Source organism: Gopherus flavomarginatus, chromosome 13 (genome assembly GCF_025201925.1).
Source record: "Gopherus flavomarginatus isolate rGopFla2 chromosome 13, rGopFla2.mat.asm, whole genome shotgun sequence".
In the NCBI taxonomy this organism is placed as follows: Eukaryota; Metazoa; Chordata; order Testudines; family Testudinidae; genus Gopherus; species Gopherus flavomarginatus.
The window spans coordinates 12959798-12975952 of record NC_066629.1 but is presented as its reverse complement, the minus strand read 5'-3'; the positions used below and the strand labels follow the sequence as shown (position 1 = coordinate 12975952).

General features: G+C 43.3%; 1 protein-coding gene across 5 annotated transcripts in view; it reads left to right on the top strand.

Annotated features, from left to right (window-relative positions):
- EI24 (EI24 autophagy associated transmembrane protein) overlaps positions 1-11795 on the top strand; it is a 43366-nt gene extending 31571 nt beyond the window's left edge. For 3 of the 5 annotated variants that reach the window (XM_050921727.1, XM_050921728.1, XM_050921729.1), the window contains 7 exons: positions 210-276; positions 3452-3576; positions 4508-4627; positions 5076-5187; positions 7688-7799; positions 9297-9371; positions 10092-11795. In XM_050921727.1, coding sequence (XP_050777684.1) covers positions 210-276; positions 3452-3576; positions 4508-4627; positions 5076-5187; positions 7688-7799; positions 9297-9371; positions 10092-10254 — 774 coding nt within the window. In that variant the 3' untranslated portion in view covers positions 10255-11795. Of the gene's footprint in view, positions 1-209; positions 277-3451; positions 3577-4507; positions 4628-5075; positions 5188-6707; positions 7004-7687; positions 7800-9296; positions 9372-10091 lie in introns of those variants that run through there. The other 2 variants (XR_007769158.1, XM_050921730.1) reach the window with 2 other exon arrangements.
- Positions 11796-16155: the final 4360 nt, after the last annotated feature.

Sequence of the window (16155 nt, the reverse complement as noted above, 5' to 3'; positions counted from 1 at the left end):
AGCCTCTCAGTTTGCCAATGGCAATGCAGTCAGACAAGATGGTACTTTTAGTAGGGCTCCTGCAGGAGATGGACACTTGGAGGCAGTTGAGAGTTTCTGGAGTGATTGCAGATTGGGTTGATGGATAGAGATAAGAGTAATAGAAATGAACCTGTAAATGTCATTAACAAAACCACTTTTATGGTTTCCTTGTTGCCTTTTTCCTTTAGCTTAGTCTCCTCTTGTTTTACCGAGTATTTATACCTGTACTTCAGTCAGTGACAGCGCAGATAATTGGTAAGTATATAATTTATTTCTTTAAAGAGTTCTAGGACATCAGCTCTCCTCAGGGTAAATGATTATTAGCATCTGTGTAGAAGACTAAGGAGACTCTGCTCCCCAAGTGCTCCCACATCCCGCCTCTCCTCCTTGAGTTATTTCCCTCTCTCAGGTATTTAACTGAGGGCAAAATCCTTAGAGATGCTGAATATCTGAAGCTCCCATTGACTTGAGTGAGGGATGTAAGGGCTCAGTACAACTCAGGATTCGACCCACTCAGTGTGGGAAGTGCCCTCCTCTTCCTGTGTGTTTCATGCATTAATGCTGCTACATCCTCTTTAGTGAACTGACTCAGATCAAAATTTCCAAAACTATGGGATTTGGATGCTCAGGTCCCATTAAAATTAATGGGATTTGGACAGCCACATTCTTTAAGCTTCTTTGAAAATCTCAGCTAGATTTTCTTTCTTGTCTTTCCCTTGTGAAAACTGACATATCAGCCTTAAAAAGCACACTTTGACAAAGTTAAGCAATGTTCCAATGACTTGATCAGCATGATTGTGTATCAGATAGAAAGATTGATGAGCAGTTCTGCTAACAGACTGGGGAGCGGGAAAGACTTTTTTTTTTTTTGAAAACCTATATTTTAGTATTAAGCTAGTTATATAAGAATGGCCAAACTGGGTCAGACCAAAGGTCCATCAATCCCAGTATCCTGTCTTCCCACAATGGCCAGATGCCCCCGAGGGAATGAACAGAACAGGTAATCATGCAGCGATCTATCCCGTCGCCCATTCCCAGCTTCCCAGTTATTTTTTCTCCACGTGGGAATCCTGCATCTGTTTGTAATTACTTTCATTTAAATACTGTTCAGAGTGAATTTCATCACAAGCTGTACATCCTCCTGTTCATTGGGGATGTAGCTTGTCATGGAGTTCACAATATGTAACAGGGAAAGCTACCATTAGACATGGGATGAGTTGTTTTTTAATTGGTGTATTCTCTTACCAGCCAGTAAAGTCTAAAGCTGTTAACACTTCTTATCCCAGACAATTCATTTTATATTTTGCAAGAGTCCTCATTTAAATGTTGTAAAGTGCTTTTTAAGTTAAGTGGCATGGACTGCAAATTCTATGTATTACTATTCACGCTAACAGGAAAAGTCTCCATTTGTTTTCATGGTCTCAGATTCTTATTAAAACCATTGAAATTAAGCCTTAATACTGAAAGCAAATGTAAAATCCAACATGTTAAAACTCCGTGCATGAGAACAGTAACTGCACACCGCACCATAATAACCCTAGCTCAGGAACCAATCCATGCAACAAACCTCAATGCCAACTCTGCCCACATATCTACACCAGCGACACCATCACAGGACCTAACCAGATCAGCCTCACCATCACCGGTTCATTCACCTGCACATCCACCAATGTAATATACGCTATCATATGCCAGCAATGCCCCTCTGCTATGTACATCGGCCAAACTGGACAGTCTCTACGGAAAAGGATAAATGGACACAAATCAGACATTAGGAATGGCAATATACAAAAACCTGTAGGAGAGCACTTCAACCTCCCTGGCCACACTATAGCAGACCTTAAGGTGGCCATCCTGCAGCAGAAAAACTTCAGGACCAGACTTCAAAGAGAAACTGCTGAGCTTCAGTTCATCTGCAAATTTGACACCATCAGCTCAGGATTGAACGAAGACTGTGAATGGCTTGCCAATTACAGAACCAGTTTCTCCTCCCTTGGTTTTCACACCTCAACTGCTAGAACAGGGCCTCATCCTCCCTGATTGAACTGACCTCGTTATCTCTAGCTTGCTTGCTAGCATATATATACCTGCCCCTGGAAATTTCCATTACTTGCATCTGAGGAAGTGGGTATTCACCCACGAAAGCTCATGCTCCAAAACGTCTGTTAGTCTATAAGGTGCCACAGGATTCTTTGCTGCTTTTACAGATCCAGACTAACACGGCTACCCCTCTGATACTTGATCCCAAAGTAAGTTCTTCTCACATAACACAAACAAACACAGAAAAGCTCCAACTATCTAAACAAATAACTTTTTGGGAAGAAAGGGACATACAGTCAGTGATATTGACTGTTTTTAATTTTTGGGGGGTCCTCTAACACTATAGTTATGGTCACAATCTAAACAGGGAAATGTCTTCCCCTTCCCCTATGTCTCCTGACCTGTCTGTCTCCCCCATCCTCTAGTTCTGTTCTGTTTAACACTATTTGCCCTTTTCTTTGTGTCCTACCCTCTTCTCTCTTGCCTCTGCCCACATCTTTGTCCATCTCCTTTCCCTCTTGCTGTCGCTCTCTTTTGCCTTACTCCATTCTGTCCTTTTACTTTCATCTCGGTCCCTTCCTTCCTGTTGCTGGATGAGCTTTCCCCACTGTTCACATGTCTGGGCTGCTCATGATGTGCCTGCTGTAATTGTTGCTTCTTGTTTCCTTTTCCCACTCTGAGTGTTCAGGCATAGCAGGGAACAGAAGGCTGTTGAGAGTGAGCACTTGAGGAGCAGATAGGTCAGGGAATCTCTCTACAAGTATCGGAAACCTCTTACAGAGTTATCCATCAAAACAAAGGAGAACCCCATTTTATTTTCCTGGGTGTTCTGGGCCTCTCATCTCCTGAGTACCAAAACACACAGGTTTGATAACATCTGTTCAAAACAGTATTTGAGGGATAGGTGAGAGCTGTCTTCCCATGTGTCTGCTGTATGACATTTTAGTTGCTGAATGCTTTCTCTTCCCATCCATATATGTTTTCAGCAAATAAATGTCGAACCCAGAAACTTAATGATGGAAGAGGAAACTATGTTCCTGCTTATACCACAAGAAATTGAAAGCCATTGCTTTTGAACTAGCAGGATGCTTTTGGCAGTCCCAAAGGATTAAACCACTGGATCCCTATGGAAGTACTGCTGCTAGGATATTATTAGAAGTAAATAAAGAGCAGGTGCATGAAAATGGGTCTGTAAGGAAGGGAAGTTGATAAAATCTGGAAGGGCCATTTCTTATCTCCCTTTTTGTTGGAGGACTAGAATATTACATCTGTACAAAGAGGCTGCTGGCAGCTGTTTTTCCATTGTAACTGTAACTGTAGGTTGTGCAGTCTGAAATGAAGAGAATCCCATGTGCATATTGCTGATGGGGACTTTATTCTTATTTCAAAGGTGACCCCTCACTACATGGTGATGTCTGGTCTTGGCTGGAATTTATCCTCACCTCTATTTTCGGTGCCCTTTGGGTCCTTCCCCTCTTTGTGCTCAGTAAAGTCGTCAATGCCATTTGGTTTCAGGTAGGTGAGGATGATGAGGAACAGCCCTCGTTAGCTGTGGGAGCAGGAGTTCACATTAAACAAGTGACATAGTATATGCTGAGTTACGGGTGGGTCAGTTAAGACCATAGAGCAATAGTACAACCCACAGCCTCCTTTGTTTTTAGTATGGAGGGTGACCAATCAGATTGAGATGGAACATTGCATGCTGGAACGTGTAGTTTTCACAGACTGGCACCTCTGTAAATGAGCCGTAACCTGCTTTATTTCAGATGTATTAGATAAGGCCTTCTGGCTCAAACAAGCTGCTCACATGGCCCTTATTTGGGCAAAATGTGGAAGGCCATGTGCTCTGTTATATATAATGCCATAAAAGGAACATTTCTACACAAAAGTTGTTGTTCCAGATGGGATATGTGGTAGTTGCTCGTGTTGCGTGTGTTGGCAGGTGCACTGTAGACTATGTACACTGTGTTTCATGATGATGGGGAGATGGCTTGTTGCTTTCTGGGAGAAATGACCACTGTTCTTTTTCTTGCCACCGTTATTTGATCGACAGTATGTTTGGAAAATATGCCATGGAGGCAGCATGGTGATGTGATTAGAGAAAGGGACTGGGAGTTGGGAGACCTGAGTTCTAGTCTCTGCTCTGCCACTGGCTTACTGTATGACTTTGGACTCTGTGCCTCAGTTTCTCCCTTTGTAGCAATGGGGTTAATGATACCCAGGGGTCTAAAGAACTCTGAGCCCCTTGAATGAAAAGTGCAAACCCTTATTACAACATATAATAAGCTGCCGAGCTAAAGCTGTTACTGCCTCAGTAAGAAGACAAGATTGCATCCTGAAGGTGTACTCAGTGGAATCTGCATGCTGGCTGCAGATCAGTAGTGCAGTCACTCGTGTTAATTGTCTTTGCAAATTAGTTTCCCTGAAATGTGTTTCTCTATTTCAGGACATCGCAGATTTGGCATTTGAGGTTTCTGGAAGAAAGCCCCAGCCCTTTTCCAGTGTCAGTAAAATCATTGCTGACATGCTATTTAACCTCTTACTGCAAGCACTGTTCCTCATCCAGGTGAGATTAGACCTTTCTTGGGTTCTGTATCTGGGTGAGTAGAGAACCAAGTGCATATTAGCTGTGAAAAGCTGAGGGGGAGATGCCAAACCATTCTGCTGTTCGAATGCAGCTGTTGGCATTAGTGACAGCCTTGGAAGAGAGAGCCTCTTGGCTGGAGGGCTGAGCTGTGACAAGGAAACTGTTATATGCAGAGAATTGTGGCCAAATTGATTGATGTTCCCAAAGTGACAGGATGAGCTTTGCTAGAAGGGAGGTGGGGTTCGGAGGGTCCTATTGGAAGGCGGGAGGGAATAAAATGAAAACTACAAGAAAGCAAGATCCTCTTTAGATGTGCTCCCATATCACTCTCTAGAGTGAAGATAAATGTATTGTTTTCCTGCTTTGCTGTACATAAATCCACCACTGCAGAAAGCAAACTCAGTCAATTTCTTCTCTTCCTCTGCAGGGGATGATTGTGAGCCTCTTCCCAATTGACATCATTGGCCAGTTGGTTAGCCTCCTGCACATGTCGCTGCTCTACTCCCTGTACTGCTTTGAGTATCGCTGGTTTAATAAAGGTTAGTGCTACCCTTCACTTCCAAGACTAACAACATGTGTCTGGGGACATTTCACATTGCTGGAAATATTTTAAATGCATAAACTGCCCGATAGGCAGACGATCCAGTTTCAAACACAGTTTATCCAGACAAGTAACTTGGGATGTTACCAAGTGCTCTCTCTCACGCCCTCCACCCCCCTTCCTCCTCCCTCACCTAAAGAATATGGAATATGGTCTTCTCTTTAGAGAATGAACCTCTGCTGTATTTGCAAATTGTTTTTTTTCCAGAGCATTAAACCTTACTGGTCTGATTGATTTATTGTGCTGTTACACAAGAGAGATTTAACTAGGAGGTGATTTTCACCTGTACTACTCTATTAAATGGTCATGCCTTTTTGGTCACATTTAGATGTTAGTTCTCAGTAATGGAGCTGAGGTGTTGCCCAAGGGTGAGACATGTCAATAAGATGAATAAAACAGAGCAGCACCTCAAAGCACCTCATAGCTGGGAGTGAAATCCTGCTGTTATGGGGACTGCATAGGCAATGGATCAACCATACCACTAGTGGTCCAAGAGACTGTTCTACTGAGAGAGAGGAATATTGGCTGCAACATGGCTTGTTATCCCTGACTTTCTTCAGAAGGTGCTATGGGGACATTTCCACCTGAAACAGTCACCAGAGATGGGCAGATGGGACTTCAGCATCTTGTCTGAAGTCTGGCAACTCTGACATCGCAGCCAGCCCTTCTCTGGCGCATGCTTCACTGCAGTGTGAATCCAAATCCCGATAGGGATCTTGACTCCACAGCTTTATGAGATCAAGGTGTGAGTTTAACACAGAGCAGTACAGACACCAGGGGGCTGAATACATCATTTCACAGTCTATTTAACACTGGCAGAGAAGTGGCCACTATAGATGACTTACTGCCCTTCTCTGTTTTTCTGTGACTGAACACTGCTTGTGCTGTCCTGAATCTCTTGCCTGCCTATTCATTGAAGCTATAGCAGAGATGAGAAAGTCACATGGTGCTTGAAGCAGGGCAGGGAAGATGAGTGGTATAATAAACATTTGTTTGAGGGCCAGATGCAGTCTGAAATTCTCCTGGTGGCTCTCACTTGGATTTGGTCCCCTTCTGACTTGGTTTGCAGTGTACCATAGAATTCTTAGTTCCAGGGAAAAAAACAAAGGTTGTCTTGTGTAATGGCTTTTCAGCTCCAAATATTTTTCACTCCGTGGAATTAAGTCAAACAGGAACTAAATCCAAAGAGGCAATCTTACCATCATTGGAACCATCTGAATTCTAAATTCAGCTAGAGAAAAAACACTAGGAGAAAAGAGAACTTTCGTTTTTAATGCTATTGCTCTGGATTGGGAAGGGCCTGATGATGAGTGGGAGGTAGGCCCAGGCCATCTCTTGCCCTGTACATGAACATTTACTTGTCTCTCACAGCTGTGATAAAATTGTTTTCATTGTTTAACCTTCTCCAGCAAAGGTAATAGAAGAAAAACAGAAATGATGGTATCTTTTTCCTTTCAGATTAGAGAGAGATGCCTTGACAACTTGTTGCTGATAAAAGATCCCATGTCACTTTTCACAAGAGGAATGTTAGTTAAGTTTTACAATTGGAATAATTTAATTTTGCCACCTACTTTCAACTATTAGTGAAGTTTCAGCCAACCATAGCGTTATTTTGCATCACACCATATGCTGCAGGGGATTTTAAGCATAAAAAGACAGGAAGCTCATAATCTAAATTAGATTCTTCATTTAACACTGTAAGTGTTCTGTATTTTTACAGTCCGCTGATAAATTACTGCCACATTTATTCCAAATATGTCTGCATTTCAATGATGGTAGATGTGATTTTTGTCAAGGGGGAAAACCTTTACAAGAAAGTTTAAAAAAAGCAGTAGGGAGAAAGGTAGGAAACCTATGATATTTTTTTAATAAAGCATAGTCTTCCATATTTTAACTGAGCTGACCAGCTTTTCTGAGATTACTCTTTGAAGTCTTGAGGTTATCTAAACTTGGAGTTTAATCAGCTGGTTTTTGTCTTGTGCCTTTTGTCCTATCAGCTCAGTGGGTCCAGTAAACCAAGTTTATATTCTGATCTTTACTACAAAAGCGGCAAAACAATTAGATTTTTAGACTCTGAAGAACATCTCTATTTCTATGGTGTTGTAAATCAGGGATCCCTTGTCAGATTTTATTGAAGCATGATAGAAAAATTCTATTCTCGTCTCAGGCTTCACACACCACTTTTGAGGCTGATGTTCTTTTGTTTGTGGCTTTTATAGAGTAGAGCCCAAATCTAATTTATAATAGAAACTTGTTTGCAACCTTACCTATGGAATGGCCACTACAGCTCCCTTATGTAGTTTATAAATTACTTTGGGATCATTCAGGATGCCTGGTACTCTAGAAATATGAGATTTAGTGACAACATGTGCTCTTTATCCAAAACTTTCCTGCCTTAGTTCCTTAAATTTCTGTATGTTAACTTGTGTCTTTATTAGGCATTGAAATGCATCAACGGTTATCCAACATTGAGAGGAACTGGCCCTATTACTTTGGATTTGGTTTACCGCTGGCTTTTCTCACTGCAATGCAGTCGTCTTACATCATCAGGTGACTTTCACTGTAAATTGGGACCATTGGGCATCCTTGCTTTGAGGGTGATGAATGCAGAGGTAACATGTCCCCCAGATACCACCCGAAATTCCCAACCTCCAAGAGACCATCAGAGAAGTGTACCTTTCCCCAACCCCTGCAGATCAGAGGAGTATATCTGCTTCCACAGCACCATAGGAAAATAGCTCTGCTAATAAGTAGTTGGAGGGAAAAGTACATTTCGGAATAAGGAAAGTTTTCCCATTAAAATCAGAAATGTAGTACAGATTCTTCCACCGAACTACCATATAACTATGAGACATATTTGGATAGTAGACTCTCCCCTACTTCCTGCCCCACTGTATTGACCATTCTGGAGGCACAGTGGCTGGGAAAAGATCATAAATCCTCTCACTGCTCAGAAATCTTCTCTCTGCTGAGATGATGTCATTGCTGTTTGCTTTATGATTTCTTGTCCTGCTCTGACTCTGCTGTAACCTTCTCCCATACGATTGGAATACTCTTACAGATGGAGCCAACGTTAGCGGCATGCTTTCTTTTATACTTATAATGCAGAGCAGTAAGTAGAGCTAGCAGGGGCCACGATTTATTGATGCAGAGCAGTAAGTAGAGCTAGCAGGGGCCACGATTTATTGATGCAGACAAACTTTTCTGTCATGAGCTGCATTTCTAACTGTGTTTCCCCTGCCTAAGGTAACACTGAGACAGCATATATTTGGGAGGTAAAACCCAATTCCAGTGTCAAGCTGTGTATCTGTCCCTTCTTCCAAAAGTTCACTGAATACTTAAAAAAAACACAGCAGTGGATCCCAGCAGGGAAAGATTTAAACATGCCCAGAACCTACTGGAGTTACCTGTCCTTTATTTACATTGTCAATGCCACACCTTTAACTCGTCTTCCATGTGACTGAGATTGTCTCCCTTAAAGCTGCAGTGAAGTGCTGATGGTTGCAGTAATAGCTCCATGAAGCCCACAGCAATCTCTATTTAATGTGCAGGTGCAGCCTATGGAAGCTGCAGATCCCAGCACGTGATACATTCTCTTGATCTGAGCTGCTGGAAAATGTAGTTTCTGCACAATGTGTTTCCCTATAAATATTATGACAGGTGCCACCTGCTCCATTTATACAAATTCAGTGCGGGAACTGGAGGAGGAATAGCTCAGTGGTTTGAGCATTAGTCTGCTAAACCCACGATTGTGAATTCAATCCTTGAGGGGGCCATTTAGGGAACGGGGGTAAAAATCTGGGGATTGGTCCTGCTTTGAGCAGGGGGTTGGACTAGATGACCTCCTGAGGTCCCTTCCAACCCTGATATTCTATGATTCTTGGTTGGGCTGCTTGATTTCCCCTATGTTTAATGGTGCTTCACTCCTTGCAAAGAGATGTCCTGAAATCAGCTTCCATTGCATGGGAGGTCATTTTCCTGTGTAACCTTATTATGACACCAATTTATAGTAATTGGCTTTTTGCTCAATGTGCCTTCATTTTGCAGTGGCTGCCTGTTCTCCATTCTTTTCCCTCTATTTATCATCAGCGCCAATGAAGCAAAGACACCTGGGAAAGCATAGTAAGTACTTTCCTTAGGAAACTCATGATAATGCTAGATGCAGGACAAACTGACACTCGAATCAATGACCTAAAACAGGGCTTTAGCATTACTGTGTCTGGTAAGCCAGGGGGTGCCCTTGGGCATCTCTGAACATATTGGTCATGTAGTGACGAAAGAACAATAGTGTTGAGACACCTTCATTAATTTAAAATAAGGGAAATTAAACAGGATTTTATTAACAGAGAGGACACTATGTTAACATTTCAAAAGGGTGCATTACTGGTAAGGGAAAGGTTCTCTGAGGTTATTGATAGACTTGCACTGAACTGAAATCCTCTTATGTCACCTGCCCTGTATGCCAAAACCCTGGAATTCCTGGGCAGCCATCAGCTCAGCTCTTATCTGCAGTTTCAAGCTTTTCAAGACAGACTTGACCCCAAGGTTGGAATAAATGGGTCTGCTTTGTCTTCCCTGTGTAGATACAAGGGTGGAATAGAGGCATCCTGCATTTCCTGAGGAGTGGGTATGATAACTGTGCCTGTCACTGTAGAGTGTATCTACTAATCTGTGACACTCATTATCCTAGAATATACTAAGCAAAATATAAAAATGGACAAAGGGAGATTCTTGGTGCACTATTATATTAATGTGTTTGTGTGTGCGCCCGCGCGTACATGTGCAAGAGACACCAAATGAGACTTTGGGATGGGAGCTCACAGCATTTGTTCTGTGTTTCAGCCATTTCCAGCTGCGTCTCTTCTCCTTGGTGGTTTTCCTCAGCAACAGACTCTTTCACAAGACAGTTTACCTTCAGTCCACCCTGAGCAGCAGCTCCTCAGTGGACAGACTGCCCTCTCCTCACTCATCCCCTGCCAAACAGAAGGCTGCTTTGAGGCACTGAACCACAACCAAAGGGGGGTGTGTGTGTGTATGTGTGTGTGTGTGAGAGAGAGAGAGAGAGATCCTTGGCTGCTACATGTGCCCCTGTGACCTAGGGAAGGGCAGGACCCATTCTGCCAAGGGGCTTGTGCATTTCCCCACTAATCACCATTGTAAGCGCCGCTTGGACATTGGTTTTGAGTCACATTGAGAGTGTGGATGGAAATCTCTGGAAAAGTCTGGATTTTTAACACCTTTGTGAGTTTTAAAACGCCGGGTTCTCTGTGCTTGTTTTATAGAGTGTAACAGACCTGTGCCTGTACTGTTTTGTATACTCTTTTCCTGTGCCATTTCCTTCGATACCCGAGGAAGAATGGTTTTGTAATCCACTTTTTGCTGTAGCTTTGTGGAGCTGATGGGAGTCTCTAAAGTAGATTGCGCCACAGCTGTTGGATTCCTCAGTGATTATAGTTCTTTGTATATTGTATCTCAGGTCAGGTTTTTGTAATTCCTGCTGTCCTGAAAAGCAGAATTGGAAGACAAACTGGATCATGCTGATCTAGGGGCAAGATCAATTTATATAGAGAGGGGACTCTCCCAGCCCACTATCCAGTGAGCTTCAGTCAAGCTCTTTCTGTCAACTGGCAAACTTTGGGTCTTTCCTCAATACAAGACCTGGACAAGTGCCACCTTTCTGTATCCAGTATATATACTGCAGAGCATCGACTTTCATCAGGATGAAGCAAATTCCTAACCTAAACAGCAGAATGTGGTGGGGTTTTTTTAAATACTGTTTGGAGCTGGGGAAAGCTCCTGAAATTTCAAAGGGAAATTGTATAAACAAGGTCAGGAACTGAAATGGAAACTTATTGAAACACTTTTTAACTCTGTAGCAGGGTTGTGAGGTTTTTAATGTATCTTTTTGTCTCAGCAATCAGATGCTTTTGAAAATTAATGTCTGCCAGTTTTCCGTGGAGACACCATGCATACTGGCGGTATTTAAAAAATAATTCAAAATTATGAGGTTCCAAACTATCGAGACAACACAAGGGAGACCAGTCAGTTTCTGCTGGACTCATGGGAGAATATACAGACCTGGGCTGCACCACTGTCCTGCTTAAAGTAGGTAGTATGCATCTTGGGGAAGAGAGAGAGCTTGTTCAATTAACATGAAAAGCTCCAAGTCTGTTGCCGCTGGCAACACTATCTCTACGGCAATTGTTGTCCCAGCGTAGGTGGAATGGTATTGGCCAAAGTACACTTACTTGTTTGTAGCTGCAGTGAAACTGCTTTGTCAGCTCAGGATATATGAATTCATGTGTGTGCGTGTAAGTCTGTGTGTGTGTGTGTGTATATATATACTCTGTATACACAAAGGGAGGGTGAGCAATCCTGGTTCTAGACAGTGCTCTTGCATGTAAAATTTCTGTTTGGCAGAAAAAATCTGTACAATTCAAGAAGCCGTCTGTTTTTCAGAACTGAGGTTGGTCTACAGATGAACTTTTCTCTAGTATTTTCACACTGAAATATTAAATGAAAATGAACAAAAAATCAAAAATTGCAGTGGGTTCTGTCTGAGCGCTGAAGTTAATGTTAAAAGGAAAAAACTGCATTTTAACGTGGATGGGTCATTCTTAAATTGTAATCCGGGGACTTTAAGAGGCTACATGTGGGAAGGGAGGTGGGGGAGATTTGGGAAACAGTTCAATACAACTTGCTCCTGGAGGCAAATGGAAATAGAATTTGAACTTCCCTTAAGCCTCCCTAAATAATGTAAATGACTCTTAGCTTGCTAGAAAGCACTCTCAAAGTAATACTAGAAAGAGCCACTTCTGGATGTTATGTACTCTGTCAAGCAAGTTAGAGCAGTGGTTCTCAAACTGTTGTACTGGCAACCACTTTCACACAGCAAGCCTCTGAGTGCGACCCCCCCGATAAATTAAAAACACTTTTTTATCTATTTAACACCATTATAAATGCTGGAGGCAAAGCAGGGTTTGGGGTGGAGGTTGACAGCTCATGACCCCCCATGTAATCACCTCGCGACCCCCTGAGGGGTCCCGACTGCCAGTTTGAGAACCCTGAGCTATAGGGAAGAGAAGGGGCAGATTCATATGAGAGTATTTTGAAAATGAACATTTTTGAAAGAGACTGTATGCAATCTTACTTTACCGTAAAAACCAAACCTTTGTTTTAACAGCAGTTAAGGTTGCTAAATGACAATATATTAACCTATTTCATTATTGACACAAATCAAGCATTTCAAAGCAAGGAAATCGTTTTGGACACTATATCTGACATTGCCCACTTAATAAGCAACCATACTGTTCTTATCAGGAATCCAGAGATGTGCACATATTTAACTACAGCAGGTGCATGAGTTTTCAAGGAGATGTAACTCCATAGAAAGTTTGAAGGGGCAGTAATGAGCTTGTTTTAAGCCAAAGGGAGGAAGACAAATGATAGACAATTCAGCATTCAGATCAGGGTAATTTTAATGGCCTGTAACTCCAGTCTAACTTAGCAAAAACTTCCTTTGTTGCTTTCTGAGTAAATATGGCAATTTTCTAATTCAAAGTTATATTGGGGCTAAAAGTGGGCAATGGAATGGAAGTTGGTTCCAAATTTAACTGTGAAGGGGCTACTGCCTTTCTCCAATATGCAATCTGTTATACACATCTATTGTTTGAGCACACGTACATAGATTAACATGGCTATGGGAATCTTCCCTTCTCGGGCTAACATGATAAATTAATGATGCCTTAACTGAAGTAAACAGCATGGAGGAAAGTTACACTGGGCATGTAACCTAGTACCTCTTCTAGTTTATCATGCTTAAACATGCTGCTTGCAGAAGGATGTAGCAAGACTTCCCTGGCCAATGGTACTGGGCTGAAGTCTGGCCACCATCAGCTGGATAGTGATTGAAGGCTATGAAAGTGACAGGGGTCATTTGAGGGAAATTCCATGTTCTAATAAAAGCAGCAAAGAGTCCTGTGGCACCTTATAGACTAACAGACGTATTGGAGCATGAGCTCTCGTGAGTGAATACCCACTTCGTCGGATGCATGTGGGTATTCACCCACAAAAGCTCATGCTCCAATATGTCTGTTAATCTATAAGGTGCCACAGGACTCTTTGCTGCTTTTACAGATCCAGACTAACACGGCTACCCCTCTGATCCATGTTCTAATATACTCCTCATTGTGGTCTGGGCTGCATGAATAGCTGGGTTTTGAAGAGTTAATGAAACATAGACCAGGCGAAGGTATTGCTGCTTTTTCACAAATGTACCAGCCAGCTCCCTCCCTCTAACCCTGATAGCTTTCCAACCATGTTTGGCCTCCCAGTTTTCTGGACAAAGACCTCTGTTCCAGACAAGGCCTGCTGTTTCATGTTCACCTATGCACCATCAAATGACTGGTGCCGCTTGAGCTACTTGCAGCTGTGGTCTGGTGATTGCCAGAGGAGGCCAAATTCCATAGTGAGCTACTGCAAACACAGGAGGCAGGCAGCAGTAATGCAGTGGAGTTCAGCAGACAAGCTCATTACCAGGCTTCCCCATCCCTGCCTAAGAAAACCAGGTACAAAAGGTTACAGCCCCATACTGTGGGTAGGATTCTTCTCCCTCTGTGTGGCCTTGTTGACTGCCAGCGGGTCTTGCCTATCTAGGAAAAGAGTAGAAGCTTCTCCTTTGTTAGCCTGTCAGTGGAGGCCTTCCATCTTTCTGTTGCAGTACACCACACAGTGCTGCATTATTTAGAGGTGAACAATGTGGAATTCACAGGTTCCAAAGAATGAACCAAGCCCTTCACTGAGATGATGGTGGGTTTCTGGATATTGTTACAAGGTAATGGACCCTAGCTGCTGTTTGTTCCCAGAGCAAGACAAACACTGAGGAAGGGAGCAGCACAACATGAGGTGCCAGTGGGTTTGCAAGGGCACTGCTGTGCCAGCGAGTATGTGGTAAGTTTCCTAGGCCGTCAAAAATAAAATGGAACGAGGAGATTCAGTTAAGCCATCCCAGGGGTAAAGATTTCAAGAGGCCACGTGTGGAACAAATGCTCAACTATGTAGCTCCTGTCCACTGAAAGTGCATGAGTTGGGGACAGAGAAGGGAAAGTAGGATTTAATTCTCTTACATACGTAACTGATGGGAGATTTAAGATCTGTAGCCTAAAGATGTTTGTGGGTAGCTTAGTGGGAGGGGCTCTATTACTGCTGTGCTATGTCCTTGGGCAGACTCTCCTGCCCCTATTCCAAACCCCATGACCTTAACTCACCTTTATGTGACCTCCTTTTGTAGCTTGCTGAATGTTGCAGTGTGAGCCACATAAAATAAGAGGTGGCACTGGCCACAAGATGGTTGCAAATAATTGTGTAATTATTGCAGTGTTACCTTTAACACGATTAAAGATCCGGATCAAATCCTGCTCACACAGGCAGCCACACTGAAGCCAATGGAACTGGTTATAGGAGTACAATGAGCAGAATTTGGCTGAGACAAGGTGGGTGAGATATCTTCTGGGATTCACAGAAGAGGCAGTCTCTCACAGATATTCCTCATCTCTCAACATAACTTTGAGGCTGCCAGAAAGTCATTGCATCATGTTGTGATGGGAAGATGCTGCACTCCACCAAAATTCCCCTGCAGTCTGAGAAATATGCAAATCCACAGAAATCCAGCCTCTTCTCAGAGAGCTATGTGAGCATATGGTCACTCAGTGTTGTCCCACTACAGCTGCTAGAATTGTATTTAATCCACAGCAATACATAGCCCATAGACTATCAGATCTATTTAAAGATACAGAATGACATCATCAGGCATTTGACTTCCCCCTCTTCTCCAACTGACTGCATCCACAATTTGGTAGAAGTGTACCCAGATGTGAGGGGAGAGAGTCAGGGGAAAGAGACAATGTAACCTTGTAGATAGCAAGGGGTAGAAAGTAATAGCTGGACAGAGAAGTCACTCTGCGACAAGTGAAAACAGCACACATGAGAAGGAAAAGAAAATAGCCTAGAGACAGAGAGAATGGGTTGGAAATGTAAGAAGAAAGTGGGGGAAAATGGAAAAAGATAAAGTTGACATTGTTTTCTGGTGAGTAATTTCAGTGATGCTGCTTTAGTTTATTATACTATCTCCAACTTTGGAAAAAAAGATTTTGTGCTTATGCACAAGCCCTGGCATATGCAGCTGGGCCTAGCTCCCTCTGCAGCAGGAAACCTGAAGCTAGAGGAAAGAATCCCCCTGATAGCCCCCTTCTTCCTCCAAATCCACATACATCCAGAAAGAAACCAACCACCTAAACCCAAAAAAACCATGGAGAGCTTTTAGCCTGTGAAGGGTGGAGAGCCAGAGCCCCCATGAAATACCTTAAGGACTGTGCCTTGATGTTACAGGGAAGGGTTCAGCGAGCACAAAGCTGGGGGTCGTGGCATGGAACCCTCAGGTCTGGGCCACACACAGATTTTGTACTCATGTAACTATCTGGGTCAGGGGTGATTTTTGCCTTTACAATCACAGCAGAATAGCCCTGGTGGGGGTATGCTAGACTTGTGTACAGAGGCCTTGCCTGTATGGACACAGCAAGACAGCCCTAGGTGGGGAGTGAGTTGAGGTGCTGATGCCTGCCCCACATAGGCCTAGCAGAACAGTCCCAGGGAGGGGAGCCTGGGTTAGGGTTGCCAGGCATCTGGTTTTCAACCAGAATGCATGGTTGAAAAGGGATCCTTGTGACTCCAGTCGGCACTGCCAGCCGGGCCATTAAAAGTCTGGTCGGCAGCACTAAGGGGCCAGGGCTAAGGCAGGCTCCCTGCCTGCGCTAGGTGGCTCCCGGAAACGTCCACATGGGTGGCCAGGGAGGCTCAGCAGCTCCCATTGCATGGGAACGGCAGCCAATGGGAGCTGGGGGGCAGGGCT